General features: G+C 42.0%; 1 protein-coding gene across 1 annotated transcript in view; it reads left to right on the top strand.

Moving 5' to 3' along the window:
• Positions 1–17,067, top strand: part of LOC133661282 (uncharacterized) — a 30,768-nt gene extending 13,701 nt beyond the window's left edge. The window contains exons 6-10 of the mRNA XM_062064419.1: positions 3,370–3,473; positions 3,553–3,613; positions 7,927–8,015; positions 14,036–14,178; positions 14,250–17,067. Of these exons, the coding sequence (XP_061920403.1) occupies positions 3,370–3,473; positions 3,553–3,613; positions 7,927–8,015; positions 14,036–14,178; positions 14,250–14,637 (785 nt within the window). The 3' untranslated portion in view covers positions 14,638–17,067. The remainder of the gene's footprint in view (positions 1–3,369; positions 3,474–3,552; positions 3,614–7,926; positions 8,016–14,035; positions 14,179–14,249) is intronic.
• The last annotated feature ends 1,323 nt before the right edge of the window (positions 17,068–18,390 follow it).

The raw sequence follows: 18,390 nt of genomic DNA, 5'->3' as shown, positions 1-18,390 counted from the left end.
TCGCCAGGATGGAAAGCATTAACCGTGTGGTTACAGGTCCAGTGTTTGGTAGTATTGTTGATCTTCTGTCTATCCTTCCAGTCAGGGGCTTATTTCTTTTGTTTCTATCTGCATTTAAGCATGATGCTATCATGTTAGCTCCGTAGCTAAAGTGCTTCGCCGATGTATTGTCGTGGAGATAAAAGTCACTGTGAATGTCCATTTCGCGTTCTCGACTCTCATTTTTAAGAGGATATAGTATCCGAGGTGGTTTAAAATACAAATCCATGATCCACAATAGAAAAAGGAGAAAGTGTGGAATCCAATGAGCCCTTTTACCTAAGTTACGGTCAGAGCGAAAAAAGATGCGTCCTGCACTGCACTCTAATCCTTCACTCTCATGTTCCTCATCCACAAATCGTCGCTTTCTCAGTCAGAATCGCTCTCGCTGCTGGTGTAAACAATGTGCAAATGTGAGAAGCCCTTCAACCTGTGACGTCACGCTACTTCCGGTACAGGCAAGGCTTTTTTTATCAGCGACCAAAAGTTGCGAACTTTATCGTCAATGTTCTCTACTAAATCCTTTCAGCAAAAATATGGCAATATCGCAAAATGATCAAGTATGACACATAGAATGGATCTGCTATCCCCGTTTAAATAAGAACATTTCATTTCAGTAGGCCTTTAAGTCACAGTCTTTCTGGGACTGAACAAAAAACACACCATGTAAATTCTTCTACGTACCAAATACCTCCTTTGTCAAGTCCCTGTATCAATCCAGTGCAGTGGTTCTTAACCTTGTTGGAGGTACCGAACCCCACCAGTTTCATATGCGCATTCACCGAACCCTTCTTTAGTGAAAAATAAAATGTTGTTTTTTTTCAAATTCAAGACAAAGTTATATGTTTTTGGTAACACTTTAGTATGGGGAACATATTCTAAGTAACAAAGACTTAATTTAGAGTTATTTGGTTAGGGTTAGGGTTAGAGGGTTAGGGCCAGGGTTAGAGGGTTAGGGTTATAATAAGGCTATGCCGAATAAGGCATTAATAAGTACTTAATAATGACTAGTTAAGAGCCAATATGTTACTAATTTGCATGTTAATAAGCAACTAATTAATGGTGAATATGTTCCCCATACTAAATTGTTACCATGTTCTTTTACTGGTGCACAAAATGAACCGTGCATGAACATCACCTTGTTCAGACAACAAAACCAACACAGTGCATAAACTCACAACAAATTACACACCTGCAAATCAGTCTGATTTCTGCTGTTGCCGTATCCATAATACGCCGATAGGGAGAAGTTTTTATTTACACGATGAGTCGGGTGTGTCTTGACCTCCGCCGAACCCCTGAGCCCGACTCACCGAACCGCTAGGGTTCGATCGAACCCAGGTTAAGAACCACGGATCCAGTGCTAACTCAACAAACCATAAGAAACGGAGGTAAAAACTATTCAAAAGGGTCGAGTTCACTTTTCTTGTGTTTGACAGAGACATTTTGTGGCAACGAGGGTGCCAAATGACCATTTGTTCGAAGCAGAAGATATATAACATCAGGTTTTAAGTATCACGTGGGTCGAGGAGGAGGAGCCACAGTCACCCTTTACTGTGTACCTCTTGCTTGGCCCCTGTATAAACCGTTTGCTTGCCTAACAGCATTGCTATTGTGACATCCAGTGGACACATTTAGAACAGCAGTTTCTTTCGTTAAAAAAAAAAAAACAGCTCATTTTAATACTTGGCAAACTCATCACACGGGCTGGATAAAACCTGTTCGCGGGCCTGATCCGGCCCGTAGGTTTGACACCCCTAGTGTACACGATTACTCCAAGGGTGCATACTTTAACAGTGCAGTTCCAAATTGTGGAGCTCTTACCAGAAATGACGATCGCAATATTTACCTGCTTTTTTTTCCTCCTTTTTAATTGTGAATTGCAACTTCTTCTTACGCTACAGCCATCGGCTGTAAGTGGCGTAATGTCATCGTCTAATTTGCATGATCGGCCATTTCCTGTGCGGACAACTCAATCAGAAGGTGTACACACCCCCTCGACTTCCGATCAATATTTGCAAAACCAGAGTATGTTGTAACGCGTTGTGGGGGGGCGTGGCCTGCGGACCTGCAGCGAAGCGGGGTGTGCCAGGACCGGCTTCGAGATCAGCGACAGGTGCGTTGGTGGCCCACCTGGGCGCGTTTATCTAATCACCTGTCGCTCTGTTAAAGGCAGCAGCCGGGAAGGAGGGGGGGGTGCGAGAGTGAGACGGGCACCAAAGACGATTGCTGAAAAGCACGAGAGAATTATTGGAAAAAAAACAAAATCATAAAACTGTCAAGACTGTCATGTCTGTACTGGGTGGTCCGAAGAACCCTGAGGTGCAAGACCTCCACAGCGTTTGATAGTTGCCGCTCTAATAACACACAGGAAGCTAACAAGCTAATTGGCCAATGACAGTTGTGGGTGCTAACTGAGTTGACTCTCTGGAAAACACCGCCCCTAGTGTTTCAGCAGAGAATTACGCGTCACACACTCAACCCTGCTGTAAAAGGATCAAGATGGCGTTCAAGCAGTGGCGGGCTGTGCGTTTCTCACCTTCAGTGATGTCCTACTTAGTCCGGCTTCACCTCTCAAAATACCGTAATTGATGTCACCACGCCATAAAAAGATTTTTTTTTAAAAGAAACGCCAGCAGTCACGTTGTTTTGGTGCCTCCTGTCTCCAATTAAGCCATTAGGTCAATTATCAGCTCAAAGACGGACTTTCCGACAGACAATAATGCAAATATTTTTTTATTTCTCACAAAAAAATATTACCACCAGCATGGGAGTGTCTCTCTCTCCACCTCCGTCATTGCAGCCAAGGCAGCGATCGCCTCCTTCTGACCACAGCACAGCCGTTTGTGCGTAACTGTGCCAGTTTGCGTGCACATATTGTGATATCGACTTAAAACAGCACAGCAAAACAGTTTCAGTCTTGATAGATCACATTGCGAGAGTTAAATGGTTATATTTGCATCTTCTCCTCCTACTGCTGCGGGCGTTCCAGTGATCAGAGCATATTCTGCGTACACATTAAGACAGACACGCTAAGTGGATGGCGCTCACTATTTTGCTCATTTAACTGCTGTGTGTGCTATTAAGTTTGCACTAGTTTTAATGCACTCAAAATGCAAAGTGTGCCATTTGAGACAGCCAGAATGCAATCTAATACGATTTTTTCAATGCAAGTATCTTTTTATGGATTTGTTTGATCATGTTTGGTATTGTTTTATTTCCATTATTTTGATTCACCAAATGCATACAGCCGATATTAACAGAATGACCAGTCCTATTGCGTCAGTGTTTTTCCTATCAGCTTGAAATCAGTTCAATGTGTGTGCTCAGTGGAGAAGCTGCTGTTGCTGTGTAGTTCCAGCTGCCTACCAGGAGGGGGCAGCAACACAGAGCTGGCGCTGCACTGTCTCCATTCCTGCAAGGGCGACATAGTGGTAGGCGTCCATGTCTGTTTTCTGTCTTTGTCTTTTGCAAATCCACTGCGTACTTTAGCTCTCTCCTCGCTCATTGCAGGCCACGCTGGAGATGCTCCTGCAAAAGCAGGCCTGGCCTACAGGGGACTACCACTACTCAGGTAACCTCTGAAAACCATGATTGTGTGAATGCTCCAAAGCATTCACACATATGGTTTTCTACACCAAAATTCATCTATTTATTTTTATTCCTCTACTTCTTCTTCTCCAGATTTTGGCGCACTCTACCTTCCACATTTTTCACCCGATTCAAACCTTTCCAACTTCAAACTGTTCAACCTATTCGGGAATCGCGGGCTTTCCCTTGAAAAATTCCCAGATTTTCCAAAGTTCCAGGTTTTCCGGGACATTTTCCCCATTCAAAATGAACTGGTCATTTTTCAAACTTCCACCATTTCCACAATTTTCAACCTATTCAAACCATTCCACCTTCAACATATTCCACTCACCATGGACATTCAAAATGAAGAATTCCCGTTTTTCAAACCCTTTTTTTCACCCTTTTTTCTGGCGACTACTCCTTCCACATTTTTCAACCCACTTCAACCGTTCCACCGTCCAAACATTCCTCTTAAAGGCCTACTGAAACCCACTACTACCGACCACGCAGTCTGATAGTTTATATATCAATGATGAAATCTTAACATTGCAACACATGCCAATACGGCAGGGCTTACTTATAAAGTGCAATTTTAAATTTCCCGTGAAATATCCGGCTGAAAACGTCTCGGTATGATGACGTTTGCGCGTGACGTCACGGATTGAACGGAAGTATTGGGACACCATTGTGTCCCAATACATACAGCGTCTGTTTTCATCGAAAAATTCCACAGTATTCTGGACATCTGTGTTGGTGAATCTTTTGCAATTTGTTTAATGAACAATGGAGACTGCAAAGAAGAAAGCTGTAGGTGGGATCGGTGTATTAGCGGCTGGCTACAGCAACACAACCAGGAGGACTTTGAGTTGAATAGCAGACGCGCTATCCGACGCTAGCCGCCGACCACACCGATGATCGGGTGAAGTCCTTCGTCGCGCCGTCGATCGCTGGAACATAGGTGAGCACGGGTCGTGATGAGCAGATGAGGGCTGGCGTAGGTGTTTTTAGCATAGCTCTGTCGAGGTCCCATAGCTAAGTTAGCTTCAATGGCGTCGCTAGCAACAGCATTGCTAGGCTTCGCCAGGCTGGACAGCATAAACCGTGTGGTTACAGGTCCAGGGTTTGGTTCGGTGTCTCCTGATAGTAGAAGTAATAATAGTATTGTTGATCTTCGGTCTATCCTTCCAGTCAGGGGCATGTTTCTTCTGTTTCTATCCGCAGTTAAGCATGATGCTATCACGTTAGCTCCGAAGCTAAAGTGCTTCACTGATGTATTGTCGTGGAGATAAAAGTCACTGTGAATTTCCATTTCGCGTTCTCCACTCTCAGAGGATATAGTATCTGAGGTGGTTTAAAATACAAATCCGTGATCCACAATAGAAAAAGGAGAAAGTGTGGAATCCAATGAGCCCTTGTACCTAAGTTATGGTCAGAGCGAAAAAAGATACACCCTGGCGTCCTGCACTGCACTCTAGTCCTTCACTCTCACTTTCCTCATCCACAAATCTTTCATCCTCGCTCAAATTAATGGGGTAATCGTCGCTTTCTCGGTCCGAATCGCTCTCACTGCTGGTGTAAACAATGTGCAGATGTGAGGAGCTCTTCAACCTGTGACGTCACTTTACTTCGGTACAGGCAAGGCTTTTTTTATCAGTGACCAAAAGTTGCGAACTTTATCGTCGATGTTCTCTACTAAATCCTTTCAGCAAAAATATGGCAATATCGCGAAATGAAGTGAAGTGAATTACATTTATATAGCGCTTTTTCTCAAGTGACTCAAAGCGCTTTACATTGTGAAACCCAATATCTAAGTTACATTTAAACCAGTGTGGGTGGCACTGGGAGCAGGTGGGTAAAGTGTCTTGCCCAAGGACACAACGGCAGTGACTAGGATGGCGGAAGCGGGGATCGAACCTGCAACCCTCAAGTTGCTGGCACGGCCGCTCTACCAACCGAGCTATACTGAAATGATCAAGTATGACACATAGAATGGATCTGCTATCCCCGTTTGAATAAGAAAATTTCATTTCAGTAGGCCTTTAATCAGGACAAAAAATGAAGTTGTTTTTCGAACTGGCAAAATTCTCTTATTTCCCGAACTTCATGGAATTGCGTAATACCCTTTCTCAATTAAAAATGTTACTACTTCAACAATTCTCAACCGATTTGAAAAATTCCAACACCAACCATTCACAACATTCAAAATATTTAGCATTTTTTTAAAAAAATTCCAGCTTTTCCTGAAATTCCCAAATTTCCATGAAATTCCCATTGAAATGAATGGCACATTTTTCAAAGCTCCACAACTCCCACATTTGTTATCCAATTCAAACCGTTCCATTTTCAAACTGTTCAACCTATTCGGGAATCATGGGCTTTCCCTTGAAAAATTCCCAGATTTCCCAAATTCCAGGTTTTCCGGGACATTTTCCCCATTCAAAATGAACTGGCCATTTTTCAAACTTCCACCATTTCCACAATTTTCAACCTATTAAAACCATTCCACCTTCAACATATTCCGCTCACCCTGGACATTCAAATTATAATTTTTCCATGTTAAAAAAAATTCCAGGGATTCCCAGAATTCCCGTTTTTCGAACCCTTTTTTCACCCTTTATTCTGGCGACTACTCCTTCCACATTTTTCAACCCACTTCAACCTTTTGACCGTCCAAACATTCCTTTTAATCAGGACAAAAAATAAAATTGTTTTTCGAACTTGCAAAATTCCCTTATTTCCCGAGATTCCCAAAATTCCGTAATACCATTTCTCAATTAAAAATGTTACTGCTTCAACAATTCTCAACCGATTTGAAAAATTCCAACACCAACCATTCACAACATTGAAAATATTTAGCTTTTTTTTTTTAAATTCCCGCTTTTCCTGAAATTCCCAAATTTCCATGAAATTCCCATTGAAATGAATGGCACATTTTTCAAAGCTCCACAACTCCCACATTTTTTATCCAATTCAAACCGTTCCATTTTCAAACTTTTTAACCTATTCGGGAATCGCGGGCTTTCCCTTGAAAAATTCCCAGATTTTCCAAAATTCCAGGTTTTCCGGGACATTTTCCCCATTCAAAATTAACTGGCCATTTTTCAAACTTCCACCATTTCCACAATTTTCAACCTATCCAAACCATTCCACCTTCAATATATTCCACTCACCCTGGACATTCAAATTATGATTTTTCCATGTTAAAAAAATTCCAGGTATTCCCAGAATTCCCGTTTTTCAAACCCTTTTTTTCACCCTTTTTTCTGGCGACTACTCCTTCCACATTTTTCAACCCACTTCAACCGTTTCACCGTCCAAACATTCCTCTTAATCAGGACAAAAAATAAAATTGTTTTTCGAACTGGCAACATTCCCTTATTTCCCGAAATTCCTGGAATTCCGTAATACCATTTCTCAATTAAAAATGTTACTGCTTCAACAATTCTCAACCGATTTGAAAAATTCCAACACCAATCATTCACAACATTCAAAATATTTAGCGTTTTTCAAAAAAATTCCCGCTTTTCCTGAAATTCCCAAATTTCCATGAAATTCCCATTGAAATGAATGGCACATTTTTCAAAGCTCCACAACTCCCACATTTTTTATCCAATTCAAACCGTTCCATTTTCAAAATATTCAGCCTGTTCAGGAATTGTGCGCACCCTTTCAACAATTAGTCATTTTGAAGTTCAACTTCAGCATTGGAGCATTCACACGCAATTCCTTCAGGAAATTGCTCATCTAGTTGTCAAATGACGCACATTTGCAGTCAGATTTACATGCACGACCCTTCAGTGCAGCAGATTACAGTTAGCCTCATTTTATGACTTTCCCCTGCATTTAAATAGTGCCATCAGCAGGAATAATGCTGTACATTGCATTAGAGGAGATTTTTTTTTTAACTTAATACACATGTTAGGAATAATAAAAAAAATACATTTACAACACAGAACAGAGGTACAAATATTGATATTATTAGTTTGTATTATTTTTAATGATGACAAGTGCCTCCCCTGACCTCACGTCACCACAATATTACTCTCATAGGCGCTTAAAAAAGAGGTCCGTTTCCCACGTGCGTACAATGGGGGCCTTTATGTGCCATCCTCTCTCCGCCCCCAGTCCCCTCCTCCCCCTTTTGTTGAAAACTTGCTTGTAATGTGATGAGCATTACACACTCAAACCAACACACACTTGGCATTTTGCGCGAGTAAGTGCGCTCAAAAATGCTGATTTTGAGTATGGAATTGTGCGACTTGAGACCGAGCGTATGTATTCATGGTCCTTTATTTACCCTCTCTGCCCATCCAGGTAGTGACTTTTGGAGTGAGCATGAAAAGAGTGACTTCAACACAGCCCTGAACACATATGGAAAAAACTTTACACGCATTCGCCAAATGGTACGCTGACGATGATGATAGCGATGCTGATGCTGACAAGCAGACACGCGTGATCTTGTGCTTTGTTCTGTTGTTTTGTCTGTGTGACCTCTTATTAGACTTAGACAAACAAGGTATAAAGTAGACAAAAAAATGTACCATAGTAGCAATAGAAAATATAACATATATGTAATATTTACATATTATATATACAGTATATAAAATATACTGATATATTATATTATATTATATAATATTACAAACTCCGTTTCCATATGAGTTGGGAAATTGTGTTAGATGTAAATATAAACGGAATAAAATGATTTGCAAATCATTTTCAACCCATATTCAGTTGAATATGCTACAAAGACAACGTATTTGATGTTCAAACTGATAAACATTTTTTTTTTTTGCAAATAATCATTAACTTTAGAATTTGATGCCAGCAACACGTGACAAAGAAGTTGAGAAAGGTGGCAATAAATACTGATAAAGTTGAGGAATGCTCATCAAACACTTATTTGGAACATCCCACAGGTGAACAGGCAAATTGGGAACAGGTGGGTGCCATGATTGGGTATAAAAGTAGATTCCATGAAATGCTCAGTCATTCACAAATAAGGATGGGGCGAGGGTCACCACTTTGTCAACAAATGCGTGAGCAAATTGTTGAACAGTTTAAGAAAAACCTTTCTCAACCAGCTATTGCAAGGAATTTAGGGATTTCACCATCTACGGTCCGTAATATCATCAAAGGGTTCAGAGAATCTGGAGAAATCACTGCAGGTAAGCAGCTAAGCCCGTGACCTTCGATCCCTCAGGCTGTACTGCATCAACAAGCGACATCAGTGTGTAAAGGATATCACCACATGGGCTCAGGAACACTTCAGAAACCCACTGTCAGTAACTACAGTTGGTCGCTACATCTGTAAGAGCAAGTTAAAACTCTCCTATGCAAAGCGAAAACCGTTTATCAACAACACCCAGAAACACAGTTGGCTTTGCTGGGCCTGAGCTCATCTCAGATGGACTGATACAAAGTGGAAAAGTGTCCTTTGGTCTGACGAGTCCACATTTCAAATTGTTTTTGGAAACTGTGGACGTCGTGTCCTCCGGACCAAAGAGGAAAAGAACCATCCGGATTGTTATAGGCGCAAAGTTGAAAAGCCAGCATCTGTGATGGTATGGGGGTGTATTAGTGCCCAAGACATGGGTAACTTATACATCTGTGAAGGCGCCATTAATGCTAAAAGGTACATACAAGTTTTGAAGCAACATATGTTGCCATCCAAGCAACGTTACCATGGACGCCCCTGCTTATTTCAGCAAGACAATGCCAAGCCACGTGTTACATCAACGTGGCTTCATAGTAAAAGAGTGCGGGTACTAGACTGGCCTGCCTGTAGTCCAGACCTGTCTCCCATTGAAAATGTGTGGCGCATTATGAAACCTAAAATACCACAACTGTTGAACAACTTAAGCTGTACATCAAGCAAGAATGGGAAATAATTCCACCTGAGAAGCTTAAAAAATGTGTCTCCTCAGTTCCCAAACGTTTACTGAGTGTTGTTAAAAGGAAAGGCCATGTAACACAGTGGTGAACATGCCCTTTCCCAACTACTTTGGCACGTGTTGCAGCCATGAAATTCTAAGTTAATTATTATTTGCAAAAAAAAAATTAAGTTTATGAGTTTGAACATCAAATATCTTGTCTTTGTAGTGCATTCAATTGAATATGGGTTGATAAGGATTTGCAAATCATTGTATTCTGTTTATATTTACATCTAACACAATATCCCAACTCATATGGAAACGGGGTTTGTATATTTTTATATAATATTAACAATATATAACAAATCCCAATTACCATGTACAATATTACAGTATATGTAACAGCTGCAGCAAAAAACAGGGCAGCATAAAATAGAGAGTCGATCGAGCAGAAAATATTAATTATAAACAAAGAGAGGTAGCTAACATAGAAGCGGTCAGGTAATAGACCATTATCATTTATTGCTGTATGTCGAGTGATTATACAGCTGGATGGAGTGCGGAATGAAGGACTTCTTGAATCGCACACTGTGGGAGCGAAGCTGAAGGAGCTTGTTGGACTATTAGCTCCACTGTCCCTCAATTGTCTGGTGGAGTGGGTGGGCAGGATTGTCCATGATGGCCAGCAGTTTGTCCAGTGTCCTCCTGTCCCTCACTGACACAAACGCCTCCAGGTGCGTGCTAATAGTTTGGCCGGCTTTCCGGATCAGTTTGTCAATCCGGTTTAAGTCCCTTTTGCTGGTGCTGCTCCCCCAACAAACCACTGCAAAGTACAGGGTACAGGCCACAACAGACTGATAAAAGATCTCCAACAGCTTGCTGCACACATTAAATGACCTAAGCTTCCTCAGGAAAAAGTGTCTGCTCATGCCCTTCTTGTATGCAGCTTTGCTGTTGTCCTTCCAGTCCAGTCTGCTGTTCAAGTGGACTCCCAGGTACTGATACTGCCACCTCCCAGCCCTGGATGTTGATGGGCTCCGCAGGGGTCATTCTCTTCTTGAAGTCAATGTCCAGCTCCTTGGTCTTGTCCACCTTAAGGAGCAGATGGTTATGTTACGGGATGTTGAAAAGTACAGCCCAGTGCTACCTCGGTTTCCAGTCCAAAGGGTCCGTCGAAAACAGAATTAAATGTAAATCCAATGAATCCACTGCCGAAAATGTTAATACAAAAACTTTTTTATGGAGAATAATGATAGTTTTACATGCAGAAAGCATACAGATGACAAATTAAATGGATAAATGAACATTAAAATCCTGGTGGCACACACGGCAATGAGCAACATAGGAAGGAGAGGAAGGGAGATGGACACCACATGTATGTTTTTTACGTGTTCTTTCTTCAATTCAATAGTGTTTCTCGCCGTCTTAACCAAAGTGGCGTACTACGGAGGTCCCCAACCTTTTTTGCACCACGGACTGGTTTAATGTCGGCATTATTTTCATGGACCGGCTTTCCACATAAATACAGCAAAAATAAGTGCATGAAAATTACAATTCGCTATAACGCTGAATTAGTGGGAGCCCTTGACTTCTTTCTTTGCAATGAGATCAGCGTTTGGGTACAATCTGTCACATTTATATTTTAAAGGTTCATTAATGTGCATTGCGTCAAGTCACAAAGTTATAACAAATGGCAACTTCCTATGAGGAGTTATATTGTACATCTATAAACAGTCGTTTATAAATTATTTAATGCTTCTCTGCGGCCCGGTAGCAAATGCTTCACGGACCGGTGTCGGTCCCCGGACCGGTGGTTGGGAACCACTGGACTGTACTATGTTATTTAACAAATAAATACAGATTCAACCACCAGTGATGATGCCAGAGGGATGACGACGCTAGGGAGGAAGATGACTACTACTAATAATAACAACAATAATGTGGTCACTATAATGAACTACAATCACTATTTGTAGCGATTCTGTTCATAACTTTTATGGAGATAATTTCTAGGCGCAGTCAAGGCGTTGAGGGGATCCGGTTTGGTGGCTGCAGGATTAAGTCTCTGCTTTTTGCAGATGATGTGGTCCTGATGGCTTCATCTGGCCAGGATCTTAAGCTCTCACTGGATCGGTTCACAGCCGAGTATGAAGCGACTGGGATGAGAATCAGCACCTCCAAGTCCGAGTCCATGGTTCTCGCCCGGAAAAGGGTGGAGTGCCATCTCTGGGTTGGGGAGGAGACCTTGCCCCATGTGGAGGAGTTCAAGTACCTCGGAGTCTTGTTCACGAGTGAGGGAAGAGTGGATCGTGAGATCGACAGGCGGATCGGTGCGGCGTCTTCAGTAATGCGGACGCAGTATCGATCCGTTGTGGTAAAGAAGGAGCTGAGCCGGAAGGCAAAGCTCTCAATTTACCGGTCGATCTACGTTCCCATCCTCACCTATGGTTATGAGCTTTGGGTTATGAGCTTTGAGTTATGACCGAAAGGACAAGATCACGGGTACAAGCGGCCAAAATGAGTTTCCTCCGCCAGATGGCGGGGCTCATCCAGTGGGGAGCTCAAAGTGAAGCTGCTGCTCCTCCATATTGAGAGGAGCCAGATGATGTGGTTCGGGCATCTGGTCAGGATGCCACCCAGACTCCTCCATGGGGAGGTGTCTAGAACACGTCCGACCGGTAGGAGGCCACGGGGAAGACCCAAGACACGGTGGGAAGACTATGTCTCCTGGCTGGCCTGGGAAAACCTCAGGATCCCCCCGTGAGGAGCTGGACGAAGCGGCTGGGGAGAGGGAAGTCTGGGCTTCTCTGCTTAGGCTGCTGCCCCCGCGACCCGACCTCGGATAAGCGGAAGAAGATGGATGGATAGATGGATGGACTATGTGTAGCTTTTACAGATCCTTATTTCGTGCTTAGCTATAAATAACTTGAATTGTTGAGAGCAGGCTAACGGACAGTTACATTAGTAGACCTCACTCCCTGACAACTTCCAGAGTAGTGCTTGCTTTTAGCCCAGTGATCAGCACACCCGCCTCTCATACGGCCGTGTCCCCTTGCGGAATGGGGTAAAAAGACACAGGGTTGAACCAGCTGGGTTACGTGTGGACACAGTTGGACTCAAGCCGTGTATTAATAACTGAGTGACACTTAGATCTGTGGAATAACAGGTGGGACAATTGACCAGTGTGTTGGGTGCAATGTATGGACGTAAGATAACTAAGACCAGGGGTGGGCAATTAATTTTTACCGGGGGCCGCATGAGCAACCCGAGCACTGCTGGAGGGCCACATCGACAATATTTCAATTAAATTTTGCTCAATATTATTTTTTATATATACCGTAAGATAAATAATAATAATAATAATAATAATAATAGTAATACTTCAACATAGTGTGTGTAACAGCATTCCATGACTAATATAAATTAATTAACATTAATAATAAATGACAGTAAAAAAAGCACACGTATGACTGAGGAGTCATAGTGTAACTTTGTGTGGTGTTTGAGTTGTCCGACTTTTTGTGTGGCCATAAACGCACCAGTGGCTTAGTGGTATGCGTGTTGGTGACAGATGACAAGTTGGTTTTGGCCTGGTTTGTACGGCAGAAAATGACTAGTTTTTCGAGATAGAAGTGTTTTACTCATGTTTTTGGTGTGGTTATGTCCGAATATAAACAGTTTTGCTCAATAAAGTGATCGATATAATTCCTGTCCTCGAAGCATCTCGATAGACGTTACAATAATTGAACGGTGTTCAATTGCACGGTGTTGACGAACACCGTTAGGGCCGCTTGTTGTCACTGTCACTCAAAGTTGCATTGCAAAATTACATAGAATAAATATGTTTACTTTGTTTAGAATTCAGATGGGATTTGATTTGGTGCGCGGCATATATTTGCTGCACGCAGAGGACGCTTGAGCAGTGCGCAATTGCGCAGGCGCGCACCTTAGAGGGAACGTTGCTTGGCAGTCCATGTCTTGTTGAAAACACGCCATTCCTAATCAACTTTTCTCTTTTTAGCGTCTCGGGTGTAAACCGTGCATCACTTGTCGCTGTGCACCTTCACTCGCAGGTTACACACGGACACACGCCCATAAGTAATACTTTTCAAAATAAAAGCAGCACAGTTGTATTGCGCGCACGACATAGATGTTTTTTCAACTTTATTTTGTAATTTGTGATTGCAGCTGTTCACATTCACTCGCAATCACGCACACGCATACGTCCACACGGAAGTAATACAAATAACGATTTTCAAAACAAAAGCAGCACCGTTGTATTGCACACTCGACATAGATACTTTTTTAAATTGATTTTGTAATTTATAATTGGCCTCACACGGGCCGGACAGGGACGCACAAAGGGCCGGATGCGGCCCGCGGGCCGCAGAATGCCCAGGTCTGACTAAGACGATGTACGAAAACATATTTTTGGCAATGAAATTGTCATTGAGAATCGAATCCGACAAAATTCAGTGCGTACAAAAATCAAGGTACGACTGTACATTTCCAGACGTCAGAGTGTTAGACTGTTGTGTTTGACGCTGCAGGTGAAGACCAAGACAACACACCAGTGTGTGGAGTTTTACTACAACAACAAGAAACTTCAAGACAAACGGAGAAAACAAGAAGAGCGGGAGAAGCAGCAGGAAAAGTTCAAGGAGGTCCGCTACCCTTGCAAGCAGTGCGGCAAGTGGGTCCAACCGCGCCTCTCTTCGTCGAGTGTGACGAGGCGTCCGGTAATCGTTTCTTTGTTTCCTTCAGAATTTTCTTCAAGATCCAGTCACGTAACGCTCACATGAAGATCCACCGGCAGCCTCAGGAGGACTTGACTGACGAGTTCACTCGACATTTCGCGGTCAATCACCCACACCCTCTGGAAGCACCAGTTGTGTCGTTTCCGTGCGCAGACAGTCTGCTCACCCTAAATCTGGCTGACATCGGCACATCAGAACACGTCTTAACCGGCAGCTCCAACTCTCAAGTAAGAACTATCGCCGATGCCGGGGGCTCAAAACAAACAGAAACCGAGCCGTTTGCCCTCGCTCTTGACCAGTCGTGGGCTTGCTTTCATGATTTGTTCTGCGAGAGTTCACAGGAGGCAGGGGGAGCTCAGGCGGGTGAGACCAAAGAGCCAATCGGCTGGTTCTAGTCGTTACCTTGCCTTAAATCAGGGTGTCTAAAATGTTTACATCAAGGCCTGCATGGTTAAAAAAAAACAAAAAAAAAAACAAAGAATGCAGGGGTATATTTTGATTGTTTTAATTTTGTAAAAAAAAAAAAGGCTAAAAGAGACTTAGAGAGACTTAAAGGCCTACTGAAATGAAATGTTTTTATTTAAACGGGGATAGCAGATCCATTCTATGTGTCATATTTGATCATTTCGCGATATTGCCATATTTTTGCTGAAAGGATTTAGTAGAGAACATCGACGATAAAGTAAGCAACTTTTGGTCGCTGATAAAAAAACGCCTTGCCTATACCGGAAGTAGCGTGACGTCACAGGTTGAAAGGCTCCTCACATTTCCCCATTGTTTACAATGCAGCCAGAGCGATTCGGACCGAGAAAGCGACGATTACCCCATTAATTTGAGTGAGGATGAAAGATTTGTGGATGAGGAACGTGAGAGTGAAGGACTAGAGTGTAGTGCAGGACGTATCTTTTTTAGCTCTGACCGTAACTTAGGTACAAGGGCTCATTGGATTCCACACTTTCTCCTTTTCCTATTGTGGATCACAGATTTGTATTTTAAACCACCTCGGATACTATATCCTCTTGAAAATGAGAGTCGAGAACGCGAAATGGACATTCACAGTGACTTTTATCTCCACGACAATACATCGGCGAAGCTCTTTAGCTACGGAGCTAACGTGATAGCACATCGGGCTTAAATGCAGATAGAAACAAAATAAATAAACCCCTGACTGGAAGGATAGACAGAAAATCAACAATACTATTAAACCATGGACATGTAAATACACGGTTAATGCTTTCCAGGCTGGTGAAGCTTAACAATGCTGTTGCTAACGACGCCATTGAAGCTAACTTAGCAACGGGACCTCTACAGAGCTATGCTAAAAACATTAGCTATCCACCTACGCCAGCCCTCATCTGCTCATCAACACCCGTGCTCACCTGCATTCCAGCGATCGACGGAGCGACGATCATAGATGCGGTCGGCGGCCCGGAGACGGAGGAAGTCAAGGTGAGGTCGGCGGCTAGCGCGTCTGCTATCCATCTCAAAGTCCTCCTGGTTGTGTTGCTGTAGTCCGCCGCTAATACACCGATCCCACCTACAACTTTCTTCTTTGCAGTCTTCATTGTTCATTAAACAAATTGCAAAAGATTCACCAACACAGATATCCAGAATACTGTGGAATTTTGAGATGAAAACAGAGCTTTTTGTATTGGATACAATGGTGCACCAATACTTCCGGTTCAACGATTGACGTCACGCGCATACGTCATCATACATAGACGTTTTCAACCGGATGTTTAGTGGGAAATTTAAAATTGTACTTTATAAGTTAACCCGGCCGTATTGGCATGTGTTCCAGTGTTAAGATTTCATCATTGATATATAAACTATCAGACTGCGTGGTCGGTAGTAGTGGGTTTCAGTAGGCCTTTAGACTTCCTTTATTGTCATTCAAATTTGAACTTTACAGTACAGATAAGAACGACATTTCGTCGCAGTAGCTCGTGTAGTGCAGGATAAAAGAGCAATAAGGTGCAGAGTAAAAGAGCAATAAGGTGCGGAGTGTTTGCATTAACAAAAGAAGGTGCAAATATAAATAAATATATTACTGTACAGATAAATATATTGCACTTTTGCATATGCATCCACGTTTACGGATGTATGTTATATTGTCTTTATAGTCCAGCGAGTTAATCCGTTTCTTGGGGTAATTGAGGGGATTATTATGATGCGTTCAAGAGTTTTATGGCCTGAGGGAAGAAGCTAAAACCAATGTTAAGAAGATAAAGTTAAAGAAAGCAACATACTGCATGTCAGCTTTGCATTTTTCATTCCCTTACCTTACCTCTTTTTCTTCTTTTTACCCACTTTTTTTTTGTAATAGTTATTGTATTTTTTGGGGGGGTGCGGGGGGTATCCCTGCATTGTGTTTTTTGCTCTTTTTACAACTTTCTTTGTTTTTTTTTGTTCTTTTTACACAAAAACAGGTAGTGGGCTGCAAATGACCCCCGGCTGCACTTTGGACCCTACTGTCTGAAATGTTTACGCTGAATTTTGAGATTTAAGCTTCTTTAGTGTGTTAAACAATGTTACCTATGACCCGTTTTTTTTTTAATGTAAATTGGCAGTTCTTGTTCTAGATGTTGTTAGTTTAGTTATTCTGTGTCGTCAAACTGATTATCATGCACAGTTTTCTTATCTTTATGTCATATTTCACAACAGCCTTTGATCCTGTCTGTGAATGAACAAGTGTTGTAAGTTACTTCGATCTTCACGTGAGGCCATGTGTGTGTTGTTCCAAAAATCCGTGCAAATAGTGACCTTTAAAAGGGGCTTTTCGCAGTGCCCTCCCCCTGATTAAAGTCTAACATGTCTACTGCCCTTGTGCGTATAGTACATTCCTTCTCAATTGTTTTCTGTTACACCCCCCAAGGAAGAAGAAAATGTTTTTATACTATACTATGAATACTATCATTTGGCTGTTAATATGTTATAGGTACACCTCTGCATAACTTTGTATCCTTATGAAGAAAACATAAGGAAATATAGATCAACTTACAACAAAGAAGAACATTAACATTGTTTTGTTATATTGTAACAGAAAATAATTTCCAAAAAATGTAATTTTTATTAAAACTATGAGTAATATTTTTCAATATGTTTTGACCGACCATTTGATACTAAAAAAATATGTTCAAATTGATCAGCAACATTAACTCACGAGCACATTATACAAACCCGAAAACCAGTGAAGTTGGCATGTTGTGTAATTCGTAAATAAAAACAGAATACAATGATTTGCAAATTCTTTTCAACTTATATTCAATTGAATACACTGCAAAGACAAGATATTTAATGTTCCAACTGAGAAACTTTATTTTTTTTTGCAAATAATCATTAACTTAAAATTTAATGGCAGCAACACATTGCAAAAAAGTTGGCACAGGGGCATTTTTACCACTGTGTTACATGGCCTTTCCTTTTAACAACACTCAGTAAATGTTTGGGAACTGAGGAGACCAATTTTTGAAGCTTTTCTGGTGGAAATATTTCCTGTTCAACAGTCCGGGGTCTCCGTTGTGGTATTTTAGACTTCATAATGCGCCACACATTTTCAATGGGAGACAGGTCTGGACTACAGGCAGGCCAGTCTAGTACCCGCACTCTTTTACTATGAAGCCACGCTGTTGTAACATGTGGCTTGGGCATTGTCTTGCTGAAATAAGCAGGGGCGTCCATGATAACGTTGCTTGGATGGCAACATATGTTGCGCCAAAACCTGTATGTACCTTTCAGCATTAATGGTGCCTTCACAGATGTGTAAGTTACCCATGTCTTGGGCACTAAAACACCCCCATACCATCACAGATGCTGGCTTTTCAACTTTGCGCCTATAACAATCCGGATAGTTCTTTTCCTCTTTGATCCGGAGGACACGACGTCCACAGTTTCCAAAAACAATTTGAAATGTGGACTTGTAAGACCACAGAACCCTTTTCCACTTTTACTTAGATGAGCTCGGGCCTAGCAAAGCCGGTGGCGTTTCTGGGTGTTGTTGATAAATGGCTTTCGCTTTGCGTAGTACAGTTTTAACTTGCAATTACAGATGTAGCGACGAACTGTAGTTACTGACAGTGGTTTTCTGAAGTGTTCCTGAACCCATGTTGTGATATCCTTTACACACTGATGTCGTTTTTTCATGCAGT

The sequence above is a fragment of the Entelurus aequoreus genome, linkage group LG12, assembly GCF_033978785.1.
Source record: "Entelurus aequoreus isolate RoL-2023_Sb linkage group LG12, RoL_Eaeq_v1.1, whole genome shotgun sequence".
Lineage (NCBI taxonomy): Eukaryota > Metazoa > Chordata > Actinopteri > Syngnathiformes > Syngnathidae > Entelurus > Entelurus aequoreus.
Note: the sequence above shows the minus strand (reverse complement) of the source record. Positions and strands in the feature narration are given on the sequence as shown.